General features: G+C 34.7%; 1 protein-coding gene across 1 annotated transcript in view; it reads right to left on the bottom strand.

Moving 5' to 3' along the window:
• The window catches only part of CFAP54 (cilia and flagella associated protein 54), a 123,599-nt gene that overhangs the window by 56,890 nt on the left and 40,915 nt on the right, over nt 1-25,794 (bottom strand). Inside the window, exons 22-36 of the mRNA XM_075151641.1 lie at nt 24,560-24,652; nt 21,966-22,151; nt 20,798-20,940; nt 18,080-18,227; nt 16,926-17,081; nt 15,169-15,291; nt 13,430-13,573; nt 11,971-12,067; nt 8,891-8,980; nt 7,638-7,764; nt 6,600-6,711; nt 5,490-5,638; nt 3,684-3,914; nt 3,125-3,261; nt 644-825 (exon numbers count right to left, since the gene is read on the bottom strand). Of these exons, the coding sequence (XP_075007742.1) occupies nt 644-825; nt 3,125-3,261; nt 3,684-3,914; nt 5,490-5,638; nt 6,600-6,711; nt 7,638-7,764; nt 8,891-8,980; nt 11,971-12,067; nt 13,430-13,573; nt 15,169-15,291; nt 16,926-17,081; nt 18,080-18,227; nt 20,798-20,940; nt 21,966-22,151; nt 24,560-24,652 (2,118 nt within the window). The remainder of the gene's footprint in view (nt 1-643; nt 826-3,124; nt 3,262-3,683; nt 3,915-5,489; nt 5,639-6,599; nt 6,712-7,637; nt 7,765-8,890; nt 8,981-11,970; nt 12,068-13,429; nt 13,574-15,168; nt 15,292-16,925; nt 17,082-18,079; nt 18,228-20,797; nt 20,941-21,965; nt 22,152-24,559; nt 24,653-25,794) is intronic.

Below are 25,794 nucleotides of genomic sequence, written 5' to 3'. Positions count from 1 at the left end.
ATTAAAAGCTTCATTCTTTTATTGCAAAGCTTAGGTATAAGTAATCTTTCAAAATGACAGTCTATGGATCATCCTTAATAACAGATCATTCAATATTTCAATTTATATAAAGCATTATAGAACCTTAATTTGGAAATTTTCATAGAAGCACTAATTTATAATTGAATTTAATTGTTGCTTTTGGTGTGAGAATAAGAAATAAAAATTAATTCACACCACCTATACATTGGTTTTAGAAGGGTTTATGGGAAGAGTAGTCAGTCTGCATTTCCTTTCAATCACTGGTCCTTCTGTTTATACTACTGAGGCATTCACTAAGACCTGTAGAGGGAAAGGTAAAAGTCTGCAAGTATTTTTAGAAAGATTTAACAAACATGAGAAGGAAAGTTACAAAGACTAAATGAAAAATAAAACATTTATATAAATTATTATATGTTTGATAGAAATATACATTATGATAGATGACATGTCTGACATTTCATACACTGTCCTTGGACATTTTGCAGATGAGAAATCATTGCTTTTTCGCGCTGAAGTTTTTTTGAAGTTTCTGAAGTGTGGGGTTTTTTAATGCAGAAAATAGTATGTATTGTAATGCAATGCGTAGTAATAAATAAAAGTTTAATAAGAAAGCTTATCTTACCACAGCTCTTCTTAAATGCAAAAAGATTTTTGTAAAATGCTCCAATAAAATGGTATTTGACAGAAACTGGTTGTATTCTTTGGGGGAATGAGAGATGGGTATTTCTATATTGTTTCTTGTTTGAGTTCGAGGAGTATCTGTTCCACTCAGTTTAATGCTGTGCTCAGAAGATTTATCTGTACCTGAAGACAAAAAGTTCACTGATTAAAAATGAGTTAAATTCCTCCAAAAAAAAAAAAAAAAGAAAATACTATCAGACAGCTAGGATTTTCCTGTGGCAGCTAGATACTTAAATGTTAGGAAATGCCAATGTTAAGGTTATCATATTTATAAGGTTATGATATTTCAAATATAAAATGCTTTTACTTAAGCATTGGCAGAAGCAGGGATAAAAAAAGTTTGAGCAAAATAATAACGTGTACCAAATAGCTTTCAGCCTCAAAGCCAAAACACAACCCTCATAGAAGTTAAGTTTTAGGAATAAATCACCATGTAGCAAGCTCCCAAGAACCTTTCTGAAACCAAGGCCTCTTAAAAGGAGAAGTTAGGAAGAAGGGAAGATTTCTGACAAATTCTGTGGTATGTGTCAAATTGCTTCATTATTTTATTCAATACTAAATATCCTCCACGGGGAAACGCAATGGTTCATGGTAGTGGGATTGTCCTGGTTTCGGCTGGGATAGAGTTGATTTTCTTCCTATTAACTGGCACAGTGCTGTGTTTTGGATGTAGTATGAGAATAATGTTGATAAGACACTGATGTTTTAGTTGTTGCTAAGTAATGTTTACACTAGTCAAGGACTTTTCATCTACCCGTGCCCTGCCAGGTGCGTGGGGGGCTGGGAGGGAGCGTGGCTGGGACGGCTGGCCCAGCTGGCCAATGGGCTATTCCATACCGTATGACGTCATGCTCAGCGTATAAGGCTGGGCGAAGAAGAAGAAGGGGGGGAAGTTCGGAGTGATGGCGTTTGTCTTCCCAAGTAACCGTTACGTGTGATGAAGCCCTGCTTTCCTGGAGATGCCTGAATAGCTGCCTGCCGATGGGAAGTAGTGAATGAATTCCTTGTTTTGCTTTGCTTGTGCGCGCGGCTTTTGCTTTACCTATTGAACTGTCTTTGTCTCAACCCACGAGTTTTCTCACTTTTTCCCTTCTGATTCTCTCCCCCATCCCGTTGTGGGGGGAGTGAGCGAGTTGCTGCATGGTGCTCGGTGGCCAGCTGGGGTTAAACTATGACAGGGATACAGTAATATCTGAGCTATAGGTTTCAGACAGAAGCTAATTTCAAGCTAAACAGCATTTGAACTCTATGGCAAACTACACTCTTCATTTAATTCTTTCATTCAGAGTTGCTGCAAAGGCTACAAGGTAGTAAACAGGATTTTCATTACTTTTCAGCAACTTTCAGTGACTCAGTTCTCAGTGACCTGTAAACATCAAGACAAAAGAGTATAACTAAAAGTAAGCTGTTGCAAAGAGAACCAGTGAATTCAACTGCTAGTTTTTGTCACACCTCCTTGGAAAAGGTAAAAGGATAGTTGATTCCTACCTAAGGAAGTCCTACATGGAATGATAGATAATTTTGCTCTCTACAGCTGTGGCAAGAATGTGTTCCCTGAAGCAGCATTGAAAAGACCAGGCTTGAGATTTCTTCTTGAACTTATGGTGGCTAGGCAGACTACTTTGTGTTGACTTGCATGTTATCACCAACATCTGAAGTAATCAAAGCCTGTACTTCACAATTCGGCTCCTGTTGAAACCTCAAAGGATGTTATCGAAAATAGCTGGGATAATAGAAGAGTCAAATATGAAAGACAGAGAATTGAAGTAAAAGTGGTAGAAGATAAAAAATTGATCCTGAGGTAGCCTCTGCCACAGGAAAACATTGGGGAGCAAGCAGTAGAGAAGGAAACCTAGATTATTCTACTTAAAATTTGAAAGAAAATAATAAACATTAGTCTATAATTTTAAGAAAAACTTACAGAATGACCCAGGAAATTATTAACCTGTTAGGAAATCTAAAGGAAACTACAAACAAATTAACAACCACAGAAACTGATAAAAGTTATCATTGCATTTAGAATAATCTGGAATATTATCAATTTAATAGGTCTAAGTAGCGTGGCTTCTGCAAACCAAAAGCTAGTATCACTAATTTATTAGAATTTATAAACTTGTTACTAAAGTATAGGATAACGAATAGCCACTTAATAAAAAGTAACATATTTATCAATACAGTAAACAATGCTCAGAGTTATTATAAATGCCCCATTATTGACTACGACTTCTTATATACTAGGTATGCCAAAAAGAGAAAATACAGAGGACACTTCTGAAATCCAGAAACATCTTCTCTTTAAATTGGCATGAGTATTTTTCAAAGGTGATGTGGAGAACTAATGATGGAGGTCAAGATAGAAATTAAGAGAAAGAAAAAGTTAAGTTGAAACTGATTGCAGTGTGCACCCACTAAAAGTTCTTACAAGTTTGTTTTTTGGTCATTCCTGACTTTTTAAGGAGAGGAGGAGTTGGTGTTCTCATGTTATTCTCTACGGCTTCTCTCACCACTACAGTGCCAGAATTATTTAAGGAGAATATTTCAGGATCCAAAATATTGTAACTGCAGAATGGGAGAAAAAGAAAAAAGCACAAAAAAACCCCAGATATAATATTAAAAAGAATTTTGATATACACACACAAAATTCAGTTTCCCAAAAATGAGTTTTGATTAATTTCCAACAGCTTTAGGAATCAGAAATAATGAATGATAGCCAAAAGTTATAAGGAACCAAAAAATAGCACAGTATAGTATATTTCAAAACTTTCACCTGACCAGTCAAGTGAGCAACCAAAAACGTGCATGTCACCTGCCATATGATGGAAAGCAAAACTTGTTACATAGTAAATCAATTTGCATTTGGAAGTTGAACTGTTCATATGACAAACTGACTGATGATACTGTAATTCAGATTTATTTGCATTAATCGCGATAACACAATTACCTATATTAATAGCAATCACTGATAATGCAGTAAGATATACCTGTCCAGATGCTGTGAACCACAAATTCTAATGTTATATTGCTCTTCCAGTTTCTTTTTAAATAAGTTGTAGTGTGCAACTGCCAGATAGATATTCATCTGAGACCTCCAGGGCATCTCTTCAAGACACATTTGATGAAACCTCTTTCGGTTTAAGTAATTGCTCACAATTGGTTTCAGCAGTACCACTAAGGTGTGACGAGCTACTTTTTGCAACTCTTCCTTGAATTTCCTAAACCAAAACATGTGAAGTAGCAAAAAATGAAACTGCGTTTTCTTGAAGCTTTAGATAAGAAAATCATGGTAAAGATACACAGAAGTATCCCATTGCATATCCACTTGCATATCCAGACTTGTATTAACTCAGAAGCATATGACATATTTCTAGCAAAAGGATTTTTGCTGCAGTCAAGAAAAGCAACTGTGCTTTCCTTTTTTAAGTGCACTTAAAACACACTGAATCCTATCTTATATTTTACCAACTTCCATAAGATATTTTTCTTAGTACTTACAAGAAGTTTAGCTCTGTGTTTGAAGTTATTTGTACCTGAATCATCCAAACAAGATTATTATAGCAAATACAACGTGTTTCACACAGTCTGTACAGGAGATGGAGGGTCTACTATTATACTATAAATCTGGATCATTCTTTTTATTGCTGTGTTTTCGTAGATAATTATCTCCAATTTGAAGAAAACATTTTATTTCAAATTTGGATGCCTGGCTTTAATTTCCAGCCATAGAATTTTTTTAAGTTTCTCTCCCAGATCAAACAATTCTGTATTATCTGGCACACATACAATGCTGTAGTCAAATCAAATCTCATTTTTTACTTTTTATAAACTGTAAACTGATCCCTTTATCAATCTAAATTATTTTTCTGCCTGTTTTTCACCTTTAAAATGTGGGCAGAACAGTATACCATATACAATGTTGACTATATTTTACAACAATATTATTATGTAAGATACGAAAGAACAGCTGTAAAAGCAAAAAGCCCAGGATAAGTTAAACATCCCCTCTTCCACTGAAAGCCATGAAAATCATGTTAAGTAAGGTGGGTTTTTTCTGTCAAGGAGGATAGTGTATGGAAGACTTTTTTGAGGTTCTTTGTTTAAAACACTTCCAGAATCAGTTATGTGATTGCTTATATTCAGATATTTCTAGTTTTCTACTTGCTAATTGCTGGAAGCATAAGTGACCAAAGCACCAGGTAATGACTACTACAAATTCTTTTAGGTCAGAAGATACCGTTATTAGCGAGTTAACCAAATATATACAGTTATCTGCCAAAAGAAGAGGTGAATGAATTTTCATTTGTTTCTAGCAAGAAACAGTTTTCCCAAAGCTACAGAACAGATAATCCAAAAAGACTAGCAAAAAGATGACAAAAATAATTCTGAAACTACTTGAACATCAGGAATACATAAACATTCTTTATTAGCTTTCTAACAGGTAAGCTCCCCAACACAGTTTGAAAAGCCTTATAGTACGCAGATTAACATAGCTTTTCCACCATGATGAATCAACATGCTCAAGCTAACACAACTGAAATACAGTCTTTGATTATTAACACAAAGACTTTAAAATCTTCAAAAGTTATTCTCTGAAATATAAATGAGATGATAGATTTTGTTCTCTTGAGTGGAAGCCAATTTTATACCAAACTAAAACAGAAAAGTGAGTGGACTGTGTACAAATCCATCCCTTTCATGAAGAAAGTTTTAAAAATACACACTTAATCGTAAACTAAATTTCAGTAAAAATATTTTGGTTCTGTATACAAACCTGACAATTGTTCATTTACCTTTGTGCTTCTGGACATTTCATTATGTTTGGATGTTTCATGAAATACTGCCTAAGAGTCTGTCTTTTTCGAATAGGACTCAAGGCTTCTTTTCTTGATTTCTTCAAAGTTGATGCCTCTGGTTTCTCTAAAGGTGACGTCTCCATACTCTTTAAAAAAAACTTCCATGAAAATCTTAAATATACTTCAAATGCTTATTTATATCTACATTATCAATTACTTGAGGTATACAGCAGTTTGACTTATGCAGGAATAAAAGAGAACAGAAAATAAATTCTGGAACTGTTTGTCAAAATAAGACAGCAAAAGAAATATTTCCTATTCCAGAAACCTTTAAAATTTTTCTGGAAGGTATATGTCAAATGCCTGACACTAAGAGGCCAGCCAGGTTCCCAAATATTTTCTTTCATATACCAGTGTTTTTAATCTCAAAAATAATGATAGTTCTTTTTCTATTATTATAAATAGTAAAACTTGGCAATGCAAAAAATGAGACAGAAAACCCTTTCCATAGTCTATCTCAGATGCTAGCAGTATTACAGCATTACTAGAGAATTATGAGGCAGAAAACTCTTCCTCCAAAACAATACAAATCCATTAAGATTATTCTTACCTTCCAATGAAAGCAAAAATTTATTTTAAAAGAATTCTGAACAAAAAGCCTTTATTGTGCAATTAGAATATTTGCACAAGGAGTTAATCATGAACAACTACTCATTAAAAAGTGTAAGTACAACATATTGTACAAAAAGGCCTAAACTGATCTCCTTCTCTTAATGTGATGGTACCCAAGGCATTTCCTATTAACATATCGGCTTTTTTAAAGGGAGCTGATGAAAGGCAAGTTTTCATTGATTTTGGAATGCATTACTCTGACTCATCTTAAATTCCTTACAATTGTTGGTCTTTCAGATAAATTCCAAGCCAACTTTTCTTACTGGTTTTAGGAGTGCAGAGGTGAGCTGAGGACTAGAGTTTGTATCCAAATTTTAGTGATTATGCATGTTTCTGCCTGAAGTTTTTATGAGACAGCTCTTAAAAAATTATTTTTATGCTTATGGTATTGCAGCCTAGTAAAGACATGCATGACTCCTTAAAAATAAAACTCACTTTCTGAAACTCTGCAACTCCTGTAGTGTATCTATCTGTGCCTTCTGGCAGAGTGGGAGAACTTGTTGCTTGTGTTGAAAATCCATTGATACAGAGAAGGTGGTCGTTCCTCCTGACAAACAAATAATGTTAAAATCATCATCATCATCATCATCATCATCATGTTAAACTCCTTTCATAGCTAAAGGGTTATCTTTGGGAACAGATAGAGCACATGCAATTCCTATTTCATTGGGAGTTTTAAATTCAGCAGGTTTTCTTTCCTTCTTCCCCTTCAGAAAATAGGAAGTGCTCACTCTCAAGGTTTATTATAGAAATCTGAATTTATAGGTAAAAACTATCTCACCTTCCTAACTCCTAGTAAAACAAAACAGTTTGCTTCATTACCCAAACTCTACTATGGAATTCTGCAAAGAACTTCTTCATGTCCAACTTTATTGGGTCTTTTGCAACAGCAATTCCTGTTCCATATAATATGTCTCCTTTTCATTGATTATTTGACTTTCAAATTTTAGAAATACTGGTGTGTGTTTTTAACAAAGTTATAGTTAAATTTCTTCGGGATCCTTTTAGGTAAGTGTCTACAATTTGGTTCCACTTATCTTTTCAGTATAGAATTTTTTTTAGACACTACAGTAGGCCCTGATCAGTTTGCTTTTAATTTAACCCAACACACTTTTCTAAGTTATCCCACTGCCTCACAATAATATGGCAAATGGCCACATTACCAAGTGGTGTCTGTGAAAAGGAAAATCCTGGAAATTGCTGATGGTAGACAGGAGTTTTGAACAGACACAGCCAAGGGAGAAGTCTCCATGTATAATGAGTTCACAATACAGTATTTTCTGTAGCTATATAATCCTCTGTGTTCATAGAACTTCTGCAGACTAGGAGCCATGGAAATGGCTCCAGATGGATCTTCTACCAGGTACAATTTACAGTTTCTGCTGTAACTGTGACACTGGTGAACCTAAGTTGTAGTTTTTCACTACTACTACTATAATAGAGTACACTTTCAAGTAAATTACTAATTACTACCTTTTCAAGTAAACTTGCACATCGCCTGACCATTCCAGAACGCATTGAAACTTCTCTTCATTCAGGATTTTCTGCAAAACTTGAACAAAGAACTCAAGAAAACGTGATTTCTTTCTGAATTTCATCACTGCAATAAAGTAACAAATAACACAGGTTTTGTATTTATGCTGTAACATGTTTCTGAACTCAGCTATAATTACAGCTGTGTATGTCTCAAAGCACGTATTTATGTCATGTTGCATGCTGATGAAGAAAAGGCATACTGATACTAAAATCAGATAGGTCATGATACACAATAGCAGTTGCTAAATACGTCTTCTTGTGACCGGGCATCCAGAATCACAAGTTCACTCTATTTACACTCCTGGAATGACAAACATTCTAGGGTCTGAGAAAACAGGTTTGGAACTATTTTTGTACAATGCAGTACACCATAGTGCAAAAATATTTTATAACAATATTCAACACGCCTAATGCCTGAAAATCCTGAAAAAACAATAAAGCAAGTATAAACAAAGTAACTGCATCCTATTCACTTAGGTTGCTCTTCTCAGTGACGGTCACATTAGTGTACAAGCATCACACAGTTCTCATTGCAGCAGTGAAGCTGTGTTGTCTAGATTTTAGGCAGCTGTTGCATTGTTTGCAAACTGCTTTTACTGTTTGGCTGTCTTCATAATTTTTTACCATCAAGAGATAAATAAGTATTTATTCTATCTGAAAGCTATACTGATTTTACAAGCTAGGCTCCATTGTTATTTTGAACACCAGTATTAAAAAGAATAAGGCAAAGGCCACATACCAGAATCTTAAATCCTATTTCAAAAACTGTACTCAGACTTCTGTGAATTCCTCTTCCAGTAACATAATTTAATGTGGAAATGGGGTATCTCAATTTAAAAAGAATATTCCACACAAACAGAATCTTTGAAAACTTGACACAACTTTAAAAAATTGAGCTTATTTTTAAGGTTATTAGAAAATAAACATTATTCAAATTATTTAAAATATTAATATTTTATATACTTAACATCAACATCTAAAATAATTTGTTGCAAGTATTTCATGCACTTCTAAATGTGACTATATTAAGCACTTTTTTTAAGCTACGTTTTATTTGATTTTGTATATTTGAGAATAAAATGAAGAGAAAGTTTCCAAGAGCTTATTCCAAGCAAGAAGTAGATAGCTTTACTGGCAACTTTCTGAAGTAAAGAAGCCTTTACAATTAAATTAAACACCAATTATCCTACCTTCTCGATAAGCGCTGTTTGATGTCCAACATGAAATTACAGGGTAGAGGAACAAAGGATCTTCCTGTCCTGTAAGCTCTGACCCACGAGCTACATCAATAACCAAATCAAATCCATTATGACAAGCAGTGATACTGTACAATAGAAACTCTACCTGGAATCATAACTGAAGACTAGACAAATCCTTCTTTAGCACAGAGTTTGCTTTTAAATCTCTCACTGTCATCCAGAGAGAAATTCAAAAGCTTGCTCTTTTCTTCTAACATAAGTAGCTGTGCCACTTAAATAATGAAGAGCTTACAGATGTGACTGATGAACTTCCAGCTACTAGACTAGTGAGCAGGAAGTCTGGAGTTCATCAGAGGTCTAATAAAGGTCCATAAAAATCATCTGTGGAGGAGGATGTGCAGTAAGGACATGTCCAAAAATGTATTTAAAGCTATACAGCATGAACTGAACACATGATGCTACTAGTGACTAGTGCTTACATACATGCTAGGCATATGGATAGCATAAGTAGGTAAAGGAATTTTTTTTTTCTCCACCTAAATATTTACATAAGTGTATGTATACAAATGTATTTCTATTCTATAAATAATATATTAGATAGAGGTATAAATAATATATACAATATATAGATATAAATAGTATAAATAATATATAGGAGAACAATAAATTGGATTCAAGCGTCTGAGAGTTAAACACAACTGCATTAGCAGCTGATGAGCACCGGAACAATGTTACATGTGCTAATTGCTATTTTGCCTTAATAAAGAAACATGACCTACAAATTTTGTGCTTAGGCAAGTTCTGTGGTTGAAAAAGATCAGTGCAGCTGGTCCCTGAAAAAAGCAAGGTTAAAAATGTACTCTGGAACAACCAGTTGTGATAGTGGATCAATAGCTACACCCTCCAGTGGTAGCAGTCAGTTGAAGTCTGTTGAATGTAAATAATGTCCAATTAAATAGGACAGCCAGCCGGACAAGCAGATTTTTTAAAATTTCCTTTTTAGGACAAGTCACACTCTTTAGTAGTGCTCTCTCCTATCTGACAAATTCAAAAATATATTGCTTCAAATGAGCACTTCCACAAAAAATAATACCTCCCAAAAATTTTTAAATGGGAAAACATTTGAAATTTCAGAATTTAAATTGTACTGTGTATGAAATATTTTGTTTTTCTCAGTTTCTTATGAAAGAGGCAGATTCAGCTCTTCTTCATTTTTCTCATAGACTGTCATCAATGGAATGCTAACTGTTGATCCGCTTTTAAGGATTTCCTATAACAAGTTTTTTTCCAAAATATTTTTAACAGCATGCCCTACAGGTGTGCACATTGTCCTAAACCACTTATACATATTTGTAAGGACAGCTGTAAGCTTTGTTATTTGTTTTGCATGGCCTCAACAAAAGAATCCTCTCCAATTTGTATCCTGAAACTTATTGATGAATATGCTCTTTCAGCAACAGAGCAGACTTCAGCCATCAAGTATTTGCCAATTACTGAAAATGTGTTCTTCTCTAACTGATCAACACATTAATTTAACTTTCTATTAAGTAAGAATGGAACATCATTTTATTAAGTAATCAATGTAATTTTCAATTAACTTTCAGAATTCATTCATTCTGTAACTTGTTCTGCAGAAATGCAGCCATCAGTGTCAGCAGCAAAAAATGAAGGATCAGTGCACAGATGAATGGAATTTTTGCATCGCTCTTTTTATCCTACTTATTACAGAAATGCTTTCTCTTCTAAGACAAATGCATATACAGAGATGATGGACAATAACTAGAACATGAGTCAGCAGCGTGCCCTTGCAGCAAAGACCAGTTGCATACCGGGCTGTATTTGAAACAGCATAGCCAGCAAGTCAAGAGAAGTGATTATTCCCCTTTATTCGGCACTTGTGAGACCACACCTAGATTACTGTGTATGGTTTTGGACACTGTAGTACAAGACAGTGGCATACTGGAGTAAGTCCAGTGAAGGACCTCCAGGATCACAAGGAGCTACAGTGCATGACAAAGCAAGAAGAGGCTGAGAGAATTGGGTTTATTCAGTCTTAAGAAGAGAAGGCTAAGAGGAGTCTACACCTACCTAATAGGAGGAATACAGAATGTGGAGACAGACTGTCCTCACTGATAGCACAAGACAATAGCAATAGACAAAAGCGGGAAATCAGAAAATTCCAAACAGATATAAAGAAAACCTTTTTAACCATAAGGGTGGTCAACTATTGGAACAGGTTGCCCATAAAGGTTGCAAAACCTCTTTAGAGAGATTCAAAACTTGACTGGACAAGTCCCAGAGCAACCTGATCTAATTGTACCTGTTTTGAGCAGGGGGTTGGAATAATTGCCTTCCAGAAATGCCTTCCAACATAAATTATTCTATGATTCTATCCAGGATCCAAGGAGTACAAGATGCCATGTAAATATAATGGAAAAAAATCAGTAGTGGTTCTGTGTTTTAAGTTCTAATCAAATTTCCTTTATAAATCCTACTTATTAATTCATCTAACTTTGGCAGAACTATTAGCCTGAAAATTCGTGTGCTTAATCCAGACTCTAAGATATTTTAAAGTTGATATATTCATTCCTGAGTTACAAGGTAGTTAAATGCTAGTATATGTAATTCCTTCACAAACAGACAATTTCTGTTAACTTTCTTCAGGAATCCTTTTCTTCACTAAAATTTCCTGCAGTGGTCGTTACTACTAACACTGGTAGGATAGTAAGACATGCTATAAATGGACAATGGTCTTTGCCATTGCATTTTCTGATTTAGGAAGATAAAGCAAGCCTAAATAACACGGAATCCAATTTACACAGATTGGGAGAACATATATATTTGCAGAATAGAACAAAAATGACTGTTACTTTCTAAGAAGGAATGAGTGTTTTGGTGAAAATGATGAAAAAGATGAATGAAAGTCATTATACATTATCAGGTATAAATAAGATCACTGAAATTATTATTTTGGTATGAAATAAAAGTACTACTTAGGTAAATAATTTTTACAAATAAACCATAGAAAATTCCATAGAAAAAGGTAAGAAGTGTTTTAATAGCACACCCACCTGGTTTTGTCAGTCTGAGGAGATTTGATTCAAGAGCACTTAGATTTTCTGTTGCTTTTTCCATTGCAGCTAAATGGGATGTCTTTGAAGAAGTGGTCTGAAATATCCAATACTTAGTTACGAAAACTTAGCTTTTACCTAACTAAAACAGCAGGCCAATAGTGGAGTTTAGGTTAGATTACAAGTCTTCTAATTCTATATCTGATAATTTCCTCAATATTGTCTTATTTTTCTTTTCAAGTGAAATAAAATTAATGTTCATAAATTTTTCAGGACAGCTTCAAAAACCTGGCCATGATTCATTCTTGATTGATCTCCAAGGGAGTGAGTGGAGTTGCTCTACCACCAAATAGGGAAGTCCCACATGCTACTACAACATATTTGAGCAGATTGTTTGACAAAATATCTTGTTTTCCAGAAAAAAAAATCTTTTGTAGATTATTTACTGCCTACAGAAATTAAAATCTTCGTCTGAAAAGAAAGTTCTTTTTTTTTTCACTTTGGTGAAAATGTAATTTTCAGTCAGTCCTACTTGGCTCAAGATATTATATTGTTTCTATGATCTTAGATTCCTTTCTCTTTTTCGCTACGAACCTGGGAGCAGCTAACTCAGCAATAAACAATGGAGAAAATTTTGTCCTGGATCCTATCAGTGAACTACAAATTTTCTTACAGAAATCCTTCCCTGTAAGCTAATTGACTTTTTGTGCCTCTCTTTAATGTACCTCAGTTTCATGCTCACACTGCTTCCTTTCTTCCTCTCTCATTATTCGTACTTTCTTACCTCTTTTTCAAATCTCCTTTCCAGTAAAATCTCTTCTAAAATTATTTAAAGAAAAAACAGACAGAAAAGTATGGAGAATCAACACTTTACTCTGATTCTAAGTTGCAGGAAAACCTCACAACCTGCTGCATCTCTTTGTAATTTAAGTATTAAGGTCTTTGAGGTTGAAAGTTCTTCCTCCATTGAAAAATATTTTTCAGTCTACACAATTCCTAAGTAACTCTTTTATTATGACTCGGTTTCAAGCAGCTGCTACACAAAATGAGAAGCTAAGTTTCTACATTATTTAGGATATTTTTGCTCTTCTTTACTTATACAACTCTTTAATTATTTTTGCTGTCTAATAAAGCATTCCTGGAAACTATATGTGAAGATCAGTTAGGGATGCTTGTATAAGTATCTGCAGGATCCTCATGGCTCTGAACTGTAATATTGCTAAGCCCTCACCAGTTCAACAAGATGAGAACTTGTACCCACTGCAATCTGCAACTGGTCTTAACAAAGATGGCTACAATTAAATAGAAGCCTCTCTACTGTACTTTGGGAACTCTTATTCTACAAGGAAATTCTTATTCCATACAATCACTTCTAAAACAAAAAGTTAATAAATGTAGTCTTCAAAATAATAGAATACAGTATTTAGGGAAAAGAAAAAGTAAAAATCAGAGCAATTACTTTAACTTCTTTGTTACTGTGTGTTTCTCCAGTTTTCATAGCTCCTGACAGGCAGGGTGAAATTGTTGATGAGGAATCCAACAATTTTTTCCCGTAGTTAACAATAATTACTGCTAATTCATATTCTTTCCATGAACGTAGTACCTATTAAAGAATCATCTGTTATATATTTTTGTTTTGCATAACATGTAATGTTTCATTATTGTCTGCTTATAATACATGAATATTGAAAATAGAAATTAATTACTCAATACTTAAGTTTCCTTTCATAAAAAAACCCAGGCCTATAGACATGTAAAATAATTGGAATTGCAGATATGTTATCTCTGTGTTCTACTTCTGCTTAACCCATCCCTCAGAGAATAGAAAGATTTAACCAGAAGTATTGCTGTGATTGACATTCTCCCTGTTCTCAGGCAATACCGCTATCAAAGAATATAAAGAGTAACTAAATGATCCTCATTTAACTCTCTGGTATCAAGTGCACATTTGAAAATCCCAGCTGTATTAGTGAAAGGAGTGGTGAAATTTATTTTTAAAATTATTAAATTTTAGATGGCTTTATCTTCTTTAGATAGAGCTCTACAGGCCAAAGTGCTTCTACTATATGCAAGGTAACTTCACGTTAGGATGTTTGTCTTTGGGATAAAAAATAAGTGTATAGATTACTTTAGGATAAACACAGTACATGGCCTGACTGTAACTCAACAGAAATCCATATACCATGGATTAATCAAAAGCATTTGCAATTCACTCATTCTGTTTGCTATTCTGTTGAAATGCTATCTCTAAGGAAAAAAAATCAGTACAGTCTCATCAGTACTGTACCAGCAGCACAATCGACAGTCATTTAGCTGGGGAATCCAACAACAAACAGACACTGTATCAAGGTTTTAAGGTTCCTAATAAGCGCAGTGCACTTTTAAGGATATTTGACACTGATCTGGTCTTGTGAGGTGAGCACAGAGATCCAGCTCCTATAAAGACCGGGGTAAGGGACCACCAACGCAGGGGAATCCCTCAAAGCATCAGCCGCAGCTCAGCTTCAGTATAAGCTCTTAGCTGAGGTGTACTCAGAGCTAGAGGAAAGTTGACTTTTTCAGCCTTGTACATTTATCATAGCGGGTACTTTAACTCTAGCATGTTCCTCACCTGAGGAAAAAAATCCTACCGGTACCACGTTTCTCCTTATCTCACTAAATATATTGAGTATCTGCATCATAAATGTGATCTACAGATATGTATTATGGTTAAAAGTCAAGGTGTTTATGTTCCTGCCAGCATGTGGGACTACATAGTATAAAGTCTCTTGTATCTAATTAGTAAATAAGACAGATATGCTAATCTGATTAAAACTACAAATATGGCCTATTTGCAATAAATAAATAAACTTTTAAATTTATATATTATATATAGGCCTTATTGAAAATAGTACTACCTTAAATGTAAAAATACACACAATCATATAAAATACAGATTTCATGTCATGGACTAATAGTTACAGTCCATTTTCTGAACAAATGAAAATTCTCAATTCTATTAAAAAGTCAAAATGTCATTATTATATAAAATGCACTGATGCAAAGATACTAATAAATATTTTTATACCTTTACTATTTAAGAGTGCCGGTTCTCTAAGACATCATTCTGAAGACCAGCTTAGTAAATCTTTTTTTTTTCTCTAAATGACAAGAGCTATATCTTAAACTAAGCTGTAAGCACAATAATACACACCATACCTTTGCTGTATAAAATGAAGTACAAGCTATCATATGTTGAATACTCTCATAACATCCTGCCTGCCTCCTCTGCAAAGTAGCACTTGGAATTTCTTGAAGGACAGCCAAGCACTTAATGAGGATCTGTAAATACAAGGGTTAAAACAAAGTTTTAGTGTACACACTTACAAGCTTGTACCTCTGTACAGCCTATTGTATTTGATGGTGAACTTTAAAAATACTTGGAAATCTAACGGATAGGATGAAATGCTAGCTCTGCAAAAGCCAATAATAAAATTTCCATTGAATTTAATGGTGTCAAGATTTCAACCACAGCCCTTTGGAATAAATGACGTTCACATAAAATCACAGATATTAAATTACAGATACATGATGGATATTTTTGCTGATTTAATTAACATGAAATCAAAGAATGCTTAATTCAGTGAGATTACATATTCCTAGTAGAGGACTACTTAAAAAAATATCAAGCTGGTCAGAATTTTAAATGAAAGAAAAATGCTTCCAGTATGCTCTAAAAAGACTTCTTTCCCCCATTTTTGTCTATCAGACATGAAAAGAACATGCGAATGAATTATTTTTCCCTTTAATTAGGAAATCTGAAACGGGAACCATTTTCAGTGGCTAGCTGTGCCTTTAGGAGGTCATCACAGCCAACAACTTCTTAAGCAAGAGGCTATCCCTTATATAAATAATTTTTTTTTTTTTTCCTAAACACTCCTAAAAATTTCTCAGGACCCTGAGTGCCCCAATAGTCATTCCCTGAGCAGCCTCACTTGGGGCCTCCTCTCACACCTTCTGCCCAGGGACCTAGAAGTCCCAATTAAGTTCAGACACAAACCTTCAGTCCCTGCTTGAGCAGGGTCTGGTTATTGGTGTGCTGGTTTTCAGTTCTGTCTGCTGGATGGACCTTGGACCTATGTTGTAGCCTTGTCTCCAGTCTCTGGCTCCAGCTCCTGCAGCTCCTGACTTTTTCTCCTGGATGGACCCTGGGCCAGCCCAATAACTTCACCTTCTCTGGACTCTCAGTGGATCCTCTTACCAGCACCCTGCTCTGTCTGCCATGTTCAGATGCTGCTAGTCTGTGCCTTGCCTGCACTGCAGTCACCTCATCCTTCCTCATAGAGCAAACATGCTCTTACTGCTGCTCCCTGACAAAAGTACCTAAGTATGGGAAAAAACTTGCATGTTTCTACTGTATCATTGCTGAATCTAAAAACCATGCCTGCTGCTTCAGAAATGGCAGGAAAGGATTCAAGTACCTGTTTTCAAAGAGAAGGTGCTTACTTCTGGAAAAGAGCACATGCCTGAAAACTAAAGACTGCATTATCAAAACATCGAATAGCCTTCTTTTTTTAAGAAGAAAAGAAAACTATATATGAAGGAAACATTCCAAAAAACACCATAGGCAAATGCTACTTTTCTTTCCTCAAAATTGCCATCTGCAAATAGCATTCAAGTGGAAGTTACATCGTGGATTCTACTACAGTTTAAAAATACCAACAAATCATCCTGAAGAAACAATTAAGATTCTGCAGTTACTTTAGCATATTTGAGAGCAGAATCTGTGCAGCTTACACTGAACATATATACACTGGGAACACATAAAACCATAAAAGGCTTTTCTTTCAGCAGCTACTAAGAACTCAAAGGCTAGATATTTAGCTCTCCCACAGAACCCGCCATTGTAAGTTTAATTTCAATCACTATAACAGCAGGACTTGGATGCCAGCTGCTTTGTCTTAAAGTGCTCTCACCTGAACTACTGGCACTGAAGAAATCTTGTGATAAATAATTGGAGCAAGGAGACCATAGCATTGTACAACAGACTGCAGGGTGTAACTTGCATCATTCAACCAATTGCTCAGTTCGATTGCCAGAGTCATTCTTTCACATTCTGCTAATCTAGCAACCTGTAAAAGGAAAACACATTTTGATTCAAATATGAATTCTGTTGTTTTAAATCATTTGAGAGTGAAAGAAGACAGATGTTATTGCAGTTTAAAAAGCAGTGTAAGCAGCAAGTAAGATAAAAGTTTAAAAATGAATTTACATTGACACCTGTTAGAAGTATAAAAACAAATGCAACATTATTCATGATTCTAAAGGAAACAATTGTTCTTGACCTCATTGTGCCCTCTGAATTTACCCATATAATTTACAAAGCCTGGTTAACAACCTCAACCTGTGTGGAGTGGAAATTTCACATGCTAACCTCCCAGAGTAGGTAAGGGGAAGATAACAATTCCTTCCTTTCCCTTCCAGTTATCTGCTGCAGTCCTTGCATGGGTGAGCACATCCGGTAAAGTCACTGAATAATCGACTGCTCACATTTTTACGAGACAAGTACTTCAGCAAAGAAAGAGTGGAATAGGAATGTAATAATATAGGAGGCAAAGCTTGCCTATCCAAATAAAAAAGAAAGTTTTTTGTGTCGTTAACATGCCATTATACTATAAGAAAGTCTGAAATAAGATAAAAGAAGCTTAGTATATTAAAACCATGAAACTCTGTTAGAAGTTCAATATTAATGAAAATATATGTATTAAATAGCAGAAATGTTTAAAATTAAAAATCCAAGATGCATCTTAGTAGGACAAAAATAATGATGATTATACTTCTTTCTTAAATTATAATCTACCACCACTGAAGTCAACGAAAATCCTTCCTCAGATGGAATCAGTGTGCTTTGGATTAGGCAATAACTGATTCAGAAACCATCTTTCTACCAGGATACAAACTAACCAACAGCTATTAAAATACTTCAGAAAGTAAGACCAGATAACTCACAGAAAATGAAGTATTATGTGTAAATAGGATTAGTACGTTGCAAAATTTATCTTGCAATGATGAAATAAAGCTGATCAAAAAATAAAATCAAATCCAATATATTATTTTAAGCCACACATACTTGTTCCTTATAAAGCATCTCATTGGAACAGATGGAATCACAGAACAGTGCTCCTTCCATGACATTAATGTCACAGATAGCAAATATATTCCTCAGAAAGAGGTGCAAGGTAATAGGAGAAGTCTGAGATACAGCTTCAAAACATAACCTACAAAATAAAAAAGCAAAAGAATGGTAAAAGCATGTTAATGATGATTCAGATATCACATGCCTGAAACTGCATTATATTAAAATGCAATCTTCAATTTTAAAATGATGGACAACAAGGATTTCTGTAGCTATTTCTGGAAAGAAGATTTATTCATAAAACTGAAAAAATTGCTTAGCATAAAAAATAAACAAAAGTGGTAAGACTCCTTTTCAAATTGTTGTCTGCCTTCTACTGTCCTAAGACAGCTTTTCCTTAGTTGTTTCATCTAATCTTACTTTGAACTTTCTTTGAAAACGTGGAATGCTACAGCTTATTTATTTTAACTGTCTCCTTTTACACATTATTTTTCTGTATTCTGACAATGACGCATGCAGCTGTGAAGTCCATTACTAAGTATTAGTAACAGACTCCTTTTCATCACTGATGTCCTGTATTACAAGTCTCAAAAGAATCTCTTTTCTTCCGCCTGCTTTTTTGTTGTTTGGTTTTTTTTCTTCCCTGGGGGTAGGGGGCATTTGTCCTTGTTATATTTTTTTTTAATATTTTTGTTACAGGAAAAATCCTATGATTTTGAAGTATAAGAAATAAATTCCTCCTTCTCCTCGACTGTACTTCCTAAAAGAGACTGAAACTCAAGAAGGAAGATCAAATAGACACATTCACATCTTGATATTACCAAGATATCAACAGGGATTCCAGCTGGAAACAAGAGGTTTCCTTTCCTTCCAGCTCCCTCTACTGTCTCTTTAAGTCCTATGTACTTTCAAGCTAGTCCACCTAATTTCTTAGCTACCGATCAGTGAAACTGAAACTGCCTTATTTCAGGTCTGATACTGCAGCTTTGAGAATCTTCTATATTAATTATAAAAAAAAAAAAAAAAAATTTAGGTTTGGACATAACAGTGAGAAAAGCAAAATCCCTGAAGCTGCTTTGCACAGCTACTTAAAATTTTCTGTCTTCATTTGATTTATCTGAAACCAGCTTCATTCAAATGTTCTCTCTAGAGCTGTATGTGTTTTTTTTAAAAAAAAAAAAAGAAGAACTGATTAGGAAAAAAGATTAATGAAAAACAAGTGCAAAAAAAAGCACAATGACCAGACTTGCATTCCTGCTTTGTTGCCTAGGCCAGGGATAGATTTAAAACATCCACATAGTCATGAAATAGGATGTATAGTGATTATCTGCCTGCATCAATGCAGTCCACAGGATGCCTGTAAATCCCAGATGCTCTTATGGCATGTAACATCAAGACCCTCGATCAATTTGTATGCCTAGTATCAGACACGTGGTGGCACTTGAAAGACAGACAGGATACACACCAGCGGTCTGGCTGAGCCCCGAATAACAAAAAGTACACTTAGATGCATTACTTTCTCCTGTAACAGGATTCAAAGTACACACAATCCTCCACTATCTGCTTGCATCCAAATAGCATTACCATGAGAAAACCATGGGCTCTGATGCAAGTATATAAAAAAAAAATAGAGAAAACGCCAGCTACATTTTATGTCTCAGAATAGCTGTTAAGCAGTTATTCTGTCTCTAACGTGGAAATGGAAGTATTCTGACAAAACTTTTAGGAAATCCCCCTAATATCTACTTCTTGAAACACAGATCTTTATTTCTTTATTTCTTCTTTAATTCTTGAAACATTCAAGAACAATTAACACACATGCAATACAGTTGCTTCTTGTCATTATGGTTTCAAGACTAAGCCAGTCTGTCAAACTGAAACAGAGATTCTGCAAAACTTTCCTAATGAAAGAATTAGTCTAAAAAGAATTCCACACAAGTGTAGATGATGATTTGTGCTCAGTTATATTGGATGTTAATTCATTAACAAATTATAAGCAGTTGACTAACATTTAAAACTTTTTTTTTTTTTTTAGTATTTTGCGTCTATTACTTTGTACAAGTCTGTTTCTTTTATCTGGGAATTAATTAAGTTTTGATTTATTTTTGCATTTGGATCTATTGAATTTCAGTGAATGTAACCACAAAATTTCTAGCTGGGCTTTGTCATCGTGAAAAACCTATAATATTATGGTTGAACATTTGAAATTTATTTATAAATAAATTAATTGTAAACATCTCTTCTAAAGCACTTTAGTATATTCAAAGATCATTGGCAGATCTATATAGCCATCCCAAAACAAAATTAGCAAGCATTTACCCATTTTGGCTGGTGTTGTCGACAAAATTTTAACAATTTCTGAACTCTACTGCTCCCTTAATTGGAAAGTCAAGAACCCAGTGCATGTTACATATTTTGCATATGAAAATGCATCACACAGAATTAATAGCCACTTTATAAATGTTTCCCAATTATCTTAAAAAGACAATATTGTAAAGAATTAGATGTGTAAATGCTAGCGTTTCCACAAATAACAAAAATCTTCTGTTAATTATAAAACACTATATTTTTATAACACATTTCACACCTTTTTTTTTCAGAATGTTTTTCATATCGCAAGTCTGAACAAAATTTCACAACCTGGTACTCTTTAAAACAGAATGTGCACATCTATAATTAACTATTTTTTTAATTTTTTTTTTTGCCAGTTACCTGTTTTCAGATAGAATCAAATTACTACTTGCAGAAATAACAGCTGCATTAGCAGGCAATGAAGAAGAATTTGAAACAAAATAATCCCACATTGGTGAAAATGCTTCTCTGGCTAATATATAGTTGCCAGTCTGATAGGCTACCTACAAAAAATCAACAACAACAACAACAACAAAAATTTAGCAAGTTTCCATGTTCATCAAATAACCAAGCCAAATATGATTATAGTATAAAAAAAGATTTTAAAACTCCCCCCGACATGTAAATTTACAATTTCTGTAAAAATATTCTGACATATTTGAATAAAACACATGTAGTAGCAATCTGATTCTACTAATATTAGTTTGCCTTCAGAATTAGCATCAGAGAAGGCAGAAGAGTTTCTTGATTGTTAAGCAAGGATCTAACAGCCCTTTGTGGAATACTTTACAGGTATTGTGCTGCAGTTTTTGAAGGCATATTATTTCATCTAGGTTCATTCTACTTTTGCTAATACTGCAGAATGCCCTGCTGCTCTGGATAATGGGATGTAAACGGAGCCGCGCAAGTAGGCATAAATTCATGTGGATACCTCTTACTCTGGAAGATTTTAGGAAATCTTCTAACTGTTCCCCATGATCTGATCTATAGGGCTAGAAAATTTCACTGTTCTCAATGCTGCAATCTGTTTTAAATTTTCTTTATTAAGAACACAGAAAATTATGATAAAGGTCTGACAGAGCCTTTGTGGTCTTCCACAAGACACTACAAAAATAATTTCAATATGAAAACGGTTGTATTTGATACCTGGTAAGTTCAATCACATTTTTCATCCCATACTGTAATGATTAATAAGATGATTTCTAGCACTTAGTCTCAATCACAAAAATGAAAAAATAAATTATAAAAAAGAAGAAAGAAGTTAAATGCAGACTGAAAAAACAGGAACAGGGATAAGAAAACTAGCTGAGAGACATCTTTCCCCTTAAACTGGAATTTCCAATAATTTTGAATTAAGAATTGACTTACTCAAATATACCATTTGTTATGTTAAAATTGTGATTTGTGCTTATCAAGCTTTTGGCAAGAAAGTCTTGAGTTTTTGCCAGAAGTTTTAGAGCTACCAGTGAAAACAAGTAATTACAACCAAATTAAAGTATGTGGTTTTTATCAAAGACTCTAACCCTACCTGAGTTAGATAGGCTCGAACGGTAGTAGCAGAAATAGGTGGATAAGCAAGGATTGGTTTAGTCGTTTCCCCAATGGCATCACCAATAAGTTTTCCATCAGAAGAATATGCTGCAACTGCAAATATGTATTTCTCATTGGGATCTAAGCCTTGTATTTCCAAGAGGCTTTTCCCATCGGCTGGTATCTATCAATAAAAACATTTTCTAGTTACACCCACTGTAGATATCAAAAACAAATCTCAAATTCTATACTTTTATTGTTAAATAAATTATGTAATGGTCTTGGATACAGTCGAAGTACAACCTAGATTAACAGACATGTCATGTTTCCACATAATATTAGGTTCCTGAAGACAATGAGAAAACAATGAAATGACATGGAAAAAAGTATCCGTTTTCTCTGGAATGCAGTTCAGTATACAGAGCACATAACCTAAGAGAACAGTTAAGTACCAGGACTTGGAGATTCTCTAAGACATTTTTGTCCATTTGCACTCTCACACCATGGGTGTGCATGCTTGCAGTCATTGAGCTGGAAACATTCTAGCTCTGAGCTGTGCTTCCAGAGAAAGAGCATATGGCTCTCCTCCATACATGCCACATGCATGTATTAGATATAAACAGAGGATGTCTCAGGTCCTCTCAGCACCATTAACAGGACTTTGGAGTTTGTGAAACAAGCAACATATTTCAAGATTTTCTCTTCATTTTTCCTTCAAGTAGTTGTCCACCTGCACTTTAACATCATGGCTCACTTCTAACAGGCTTTCCCACCTTCCCCTCCATAACCAGGACAACTTACACAAAGGAAAGTTTTAAGGTCTTGAAACAACAAACAACTGACACAGTGGCTGAAGCACAACATGAGAAACAATTGTAATGTAGCATCAACACAGTGGTCTTATTCAAATACTGTCTGGCCTTCATAAGGAGATCTCTGAACCACAGAAATCCCTTCAAATCCTGAACCAGCAGACCAGAAATTAGTGTAAGACAGTCTGTAGTGACCCTTTAGAGCAAGCTTTTCTCATGCTGATAAGTTGATAGATCATTCCACCACCAAGAATTCTAAACGTTTTCCATGGAGCAGGCAGATAGTGACTTCATCTGCAGATCAGCATTTTGCAAAAGCATATCCTAAAGCAACCAGAAGTTCCATGGCTGAGGCATATGGTTAACCTCAGGTCTGTGCATCTCTAGTGCCTCCCAGAGCTAAGACAGTCAGTGGCTTGGATGGATTGCAGCAAGTTCACAGAAAGAACAGCTAGCAGTGGGGTGAAAGTCTCCAATGAAACACTTAATTCACCTGGAACAGGATAGTATATTGAAACTAGCTCACTGAACACTGCAGGAAGCTTGATTCTCTGGATTTGATAATAAGAATATCAAGAATAATATCAAAGCCTCTATTGCCAGTAGCTACACACACCTCTTTTTATACACCTTCCTTTTTGGGGAGGAGATAGGGGGAACAGGCACAAAGGGAAAGATTTCCTCTCCATCACCAAAGACAAGTCTATCAGTGTTAGTACAGAGCTTGCTCACAAAACCAGGAAAGCTTGAAACATTGGGCAAAAGAGGTTGAGGTCATTCTTCTGTCACAATGCAAAACAGAGACCTGCCCTGTTCCCTGAGGAACAGAACTCTCCATGAAGAAGATTTCCAAATATAAAAATGAACACTCAGGTCTGAGACGACAGTAAAATTTGCTGAAGAGGATGTGTTGAAGCTTTTTTGCCCCTTTTTTAAAACCCAAAATGCAGAGTATTCAGATGGATCATGGTTGTCATTCAGGTGGACAATGCAATAGCATGCATAAGTGAGCAAAAAACAGAACTCTCTCAGTCTGTGCAGGAACATCAGAGTGTGATCCAAAGGAAAAAAAATACACTAACACAAAACAAAAAACCCCAAACAAATTCAGAAAATGAAACATCAAGTTGTAATGAAGAAATAATATAAAAGAATACCGACACATTCACATTATCAGTAATAAGTAATCAAAGATGTGTGGGATGATTTGTCATACCACATGTTCACAGCATGAAAGGGAAAGAGCATGAACCTAGAAGTCAATCATGTATTAACATGAAGGTTATTGAAGGAGTTATATTATCATGTTGCCAGAATTAAGTAAGGTAAGGTCTTGTTAAGAAGAAATAGCTGATAGAAGTTACACAATTAAGAAAAATATTAAATTCTATATCTGTTTAAAATTTCTCTTTTTTGAATCCCTGGAAAGAGTAGTGTCTGGGGCACACTCTATAAATACATCATATACTTTCTTTTCCTTTTGTATTTCTTAGATGTCGCTCAAAAAACAGAGTTATAACACAAGGGACAGAGACTTGTCTAACGTGAAGCTTTTGAATCATTTAATTCATTATTCAAAAAAGGTTCCTAGAACTTTTTTTGGCTTTTGGTATGCCTTCAGCCTAGCAAAATTTCAATTTCTTAAAATAAAGATTAAAAGGTTTGTCAAAGGCTTGGCCAGTTACCTGATTAAAAAAAGATCTCAGATGTATACATTTAGAAAGTTGGGGTTCTTTAAAGGAAGAGAGAATGTCCTAAAGGACTTTTACCTCTGTCTTACCTCTTCTCCTGCATTTGGAAGTTTATTGTTATTTAACCTTACTTTCATATTACTTCCTCCTGCTACAGAGCCCAAAATACTGTACCACGAAACCTTTGAAGAAAAGGAGGACAAAATGAGTTGATATATAATAGTATTTCCAACTTTTGCCTAATGTACTAATGTACTAATTTCGTGAAAACAGTCTCTGAAAAAAAACCTTAGTTATAAAAATGTATAGTCTAACTGCACTAGAAACATTAATTAATGGACTTAGCTGGAGAACTACCTATACTACAATGGCAATAAAAGCAGATGACTCTCCATTATCCTATCTCTTGAGTTACCCTATACCTCAAACCTACCCCAAAGCATAAACTCTATAGGTCATCTTGTAAATTTAAAGTCATCTAGATCCCTTACTTGATTCTTGCAATGGTATTCTTCTAAAGTTGACATCAGGTTCTGATTCAGCAAACTACTTGAGGACAGATCCTTAAAAGCAGGCAATAGCAATGCAAATATGAAGGAATGCAGTAATACTTTCTAAACAAGCTGTGTTCTTAGTTCCTATTGAAATCAATGTTCTTTTAATGCCATTGAGCTGCTGATAATCTCATTGGGCATATCATCTACACTTTTCAATATCTTTAACCAAGGAAGAATGTGAGCATGCATTCCTGGATCAGTGCTCAGTCATGTCCAGTGAGATCAAACATGGAAACTAATTTTGATTTCATCTCTGCAGAACTGGGCAATGGATTTCAGTAAGTTATGCATCTGATTAAGTTCTCTTGCGTTAAACTTCTTCTACTAAAACTTGTACTAAGTCTATTTACTTTCAGTAGACATTTAAACAGACCTGAGGTTTGGCAGATGAGGTAATTTTTCAACATGTAAAAATTCTGTACAGCTAAAATGTTCATTTTTCTTGTAATAACGTGATTTGTCTTGCAATGACAATCTTGACCATTTTTCAGAAGGAGATATTGAAATAGAGGAGATTATTTTCAGCAAATGAGCAACTTTAAGATCAGGAAATTTTAGAGATACTTTGACTTCTAGTACAAGAACTATATATGTCTAATTAAATCCTAAGTATCCACTTCCAGTTAATAAGTTCTTCATAAAAAATACCTTTTGTGTCCAATCAACAGTTAGGCGTATCTTTAGGAAAAAAATTCTTCTAGAATATCTGGGCTCAAACTATAAGAATAATAATCACATTGCACCATCTAGTGGCACAATATGTTACA

Source organism: Calonectris borealis, chromosome 1, assembly GCF_964195595.1.
Source record: "Calonectris borealis chromosome 1, bCalBor7.hap1.2, whole genome shotgun sequence".
NCBI lineage: Eukaryota > Metazoa > Chordata > Aves > Procellariiformes > Procellariidae > Calonectris > Calonectris borealis.
Note: the sequence above shows the minus strand (reverse complement) of the source record. Positions and strands in the feature narration are given on the sequence as shown.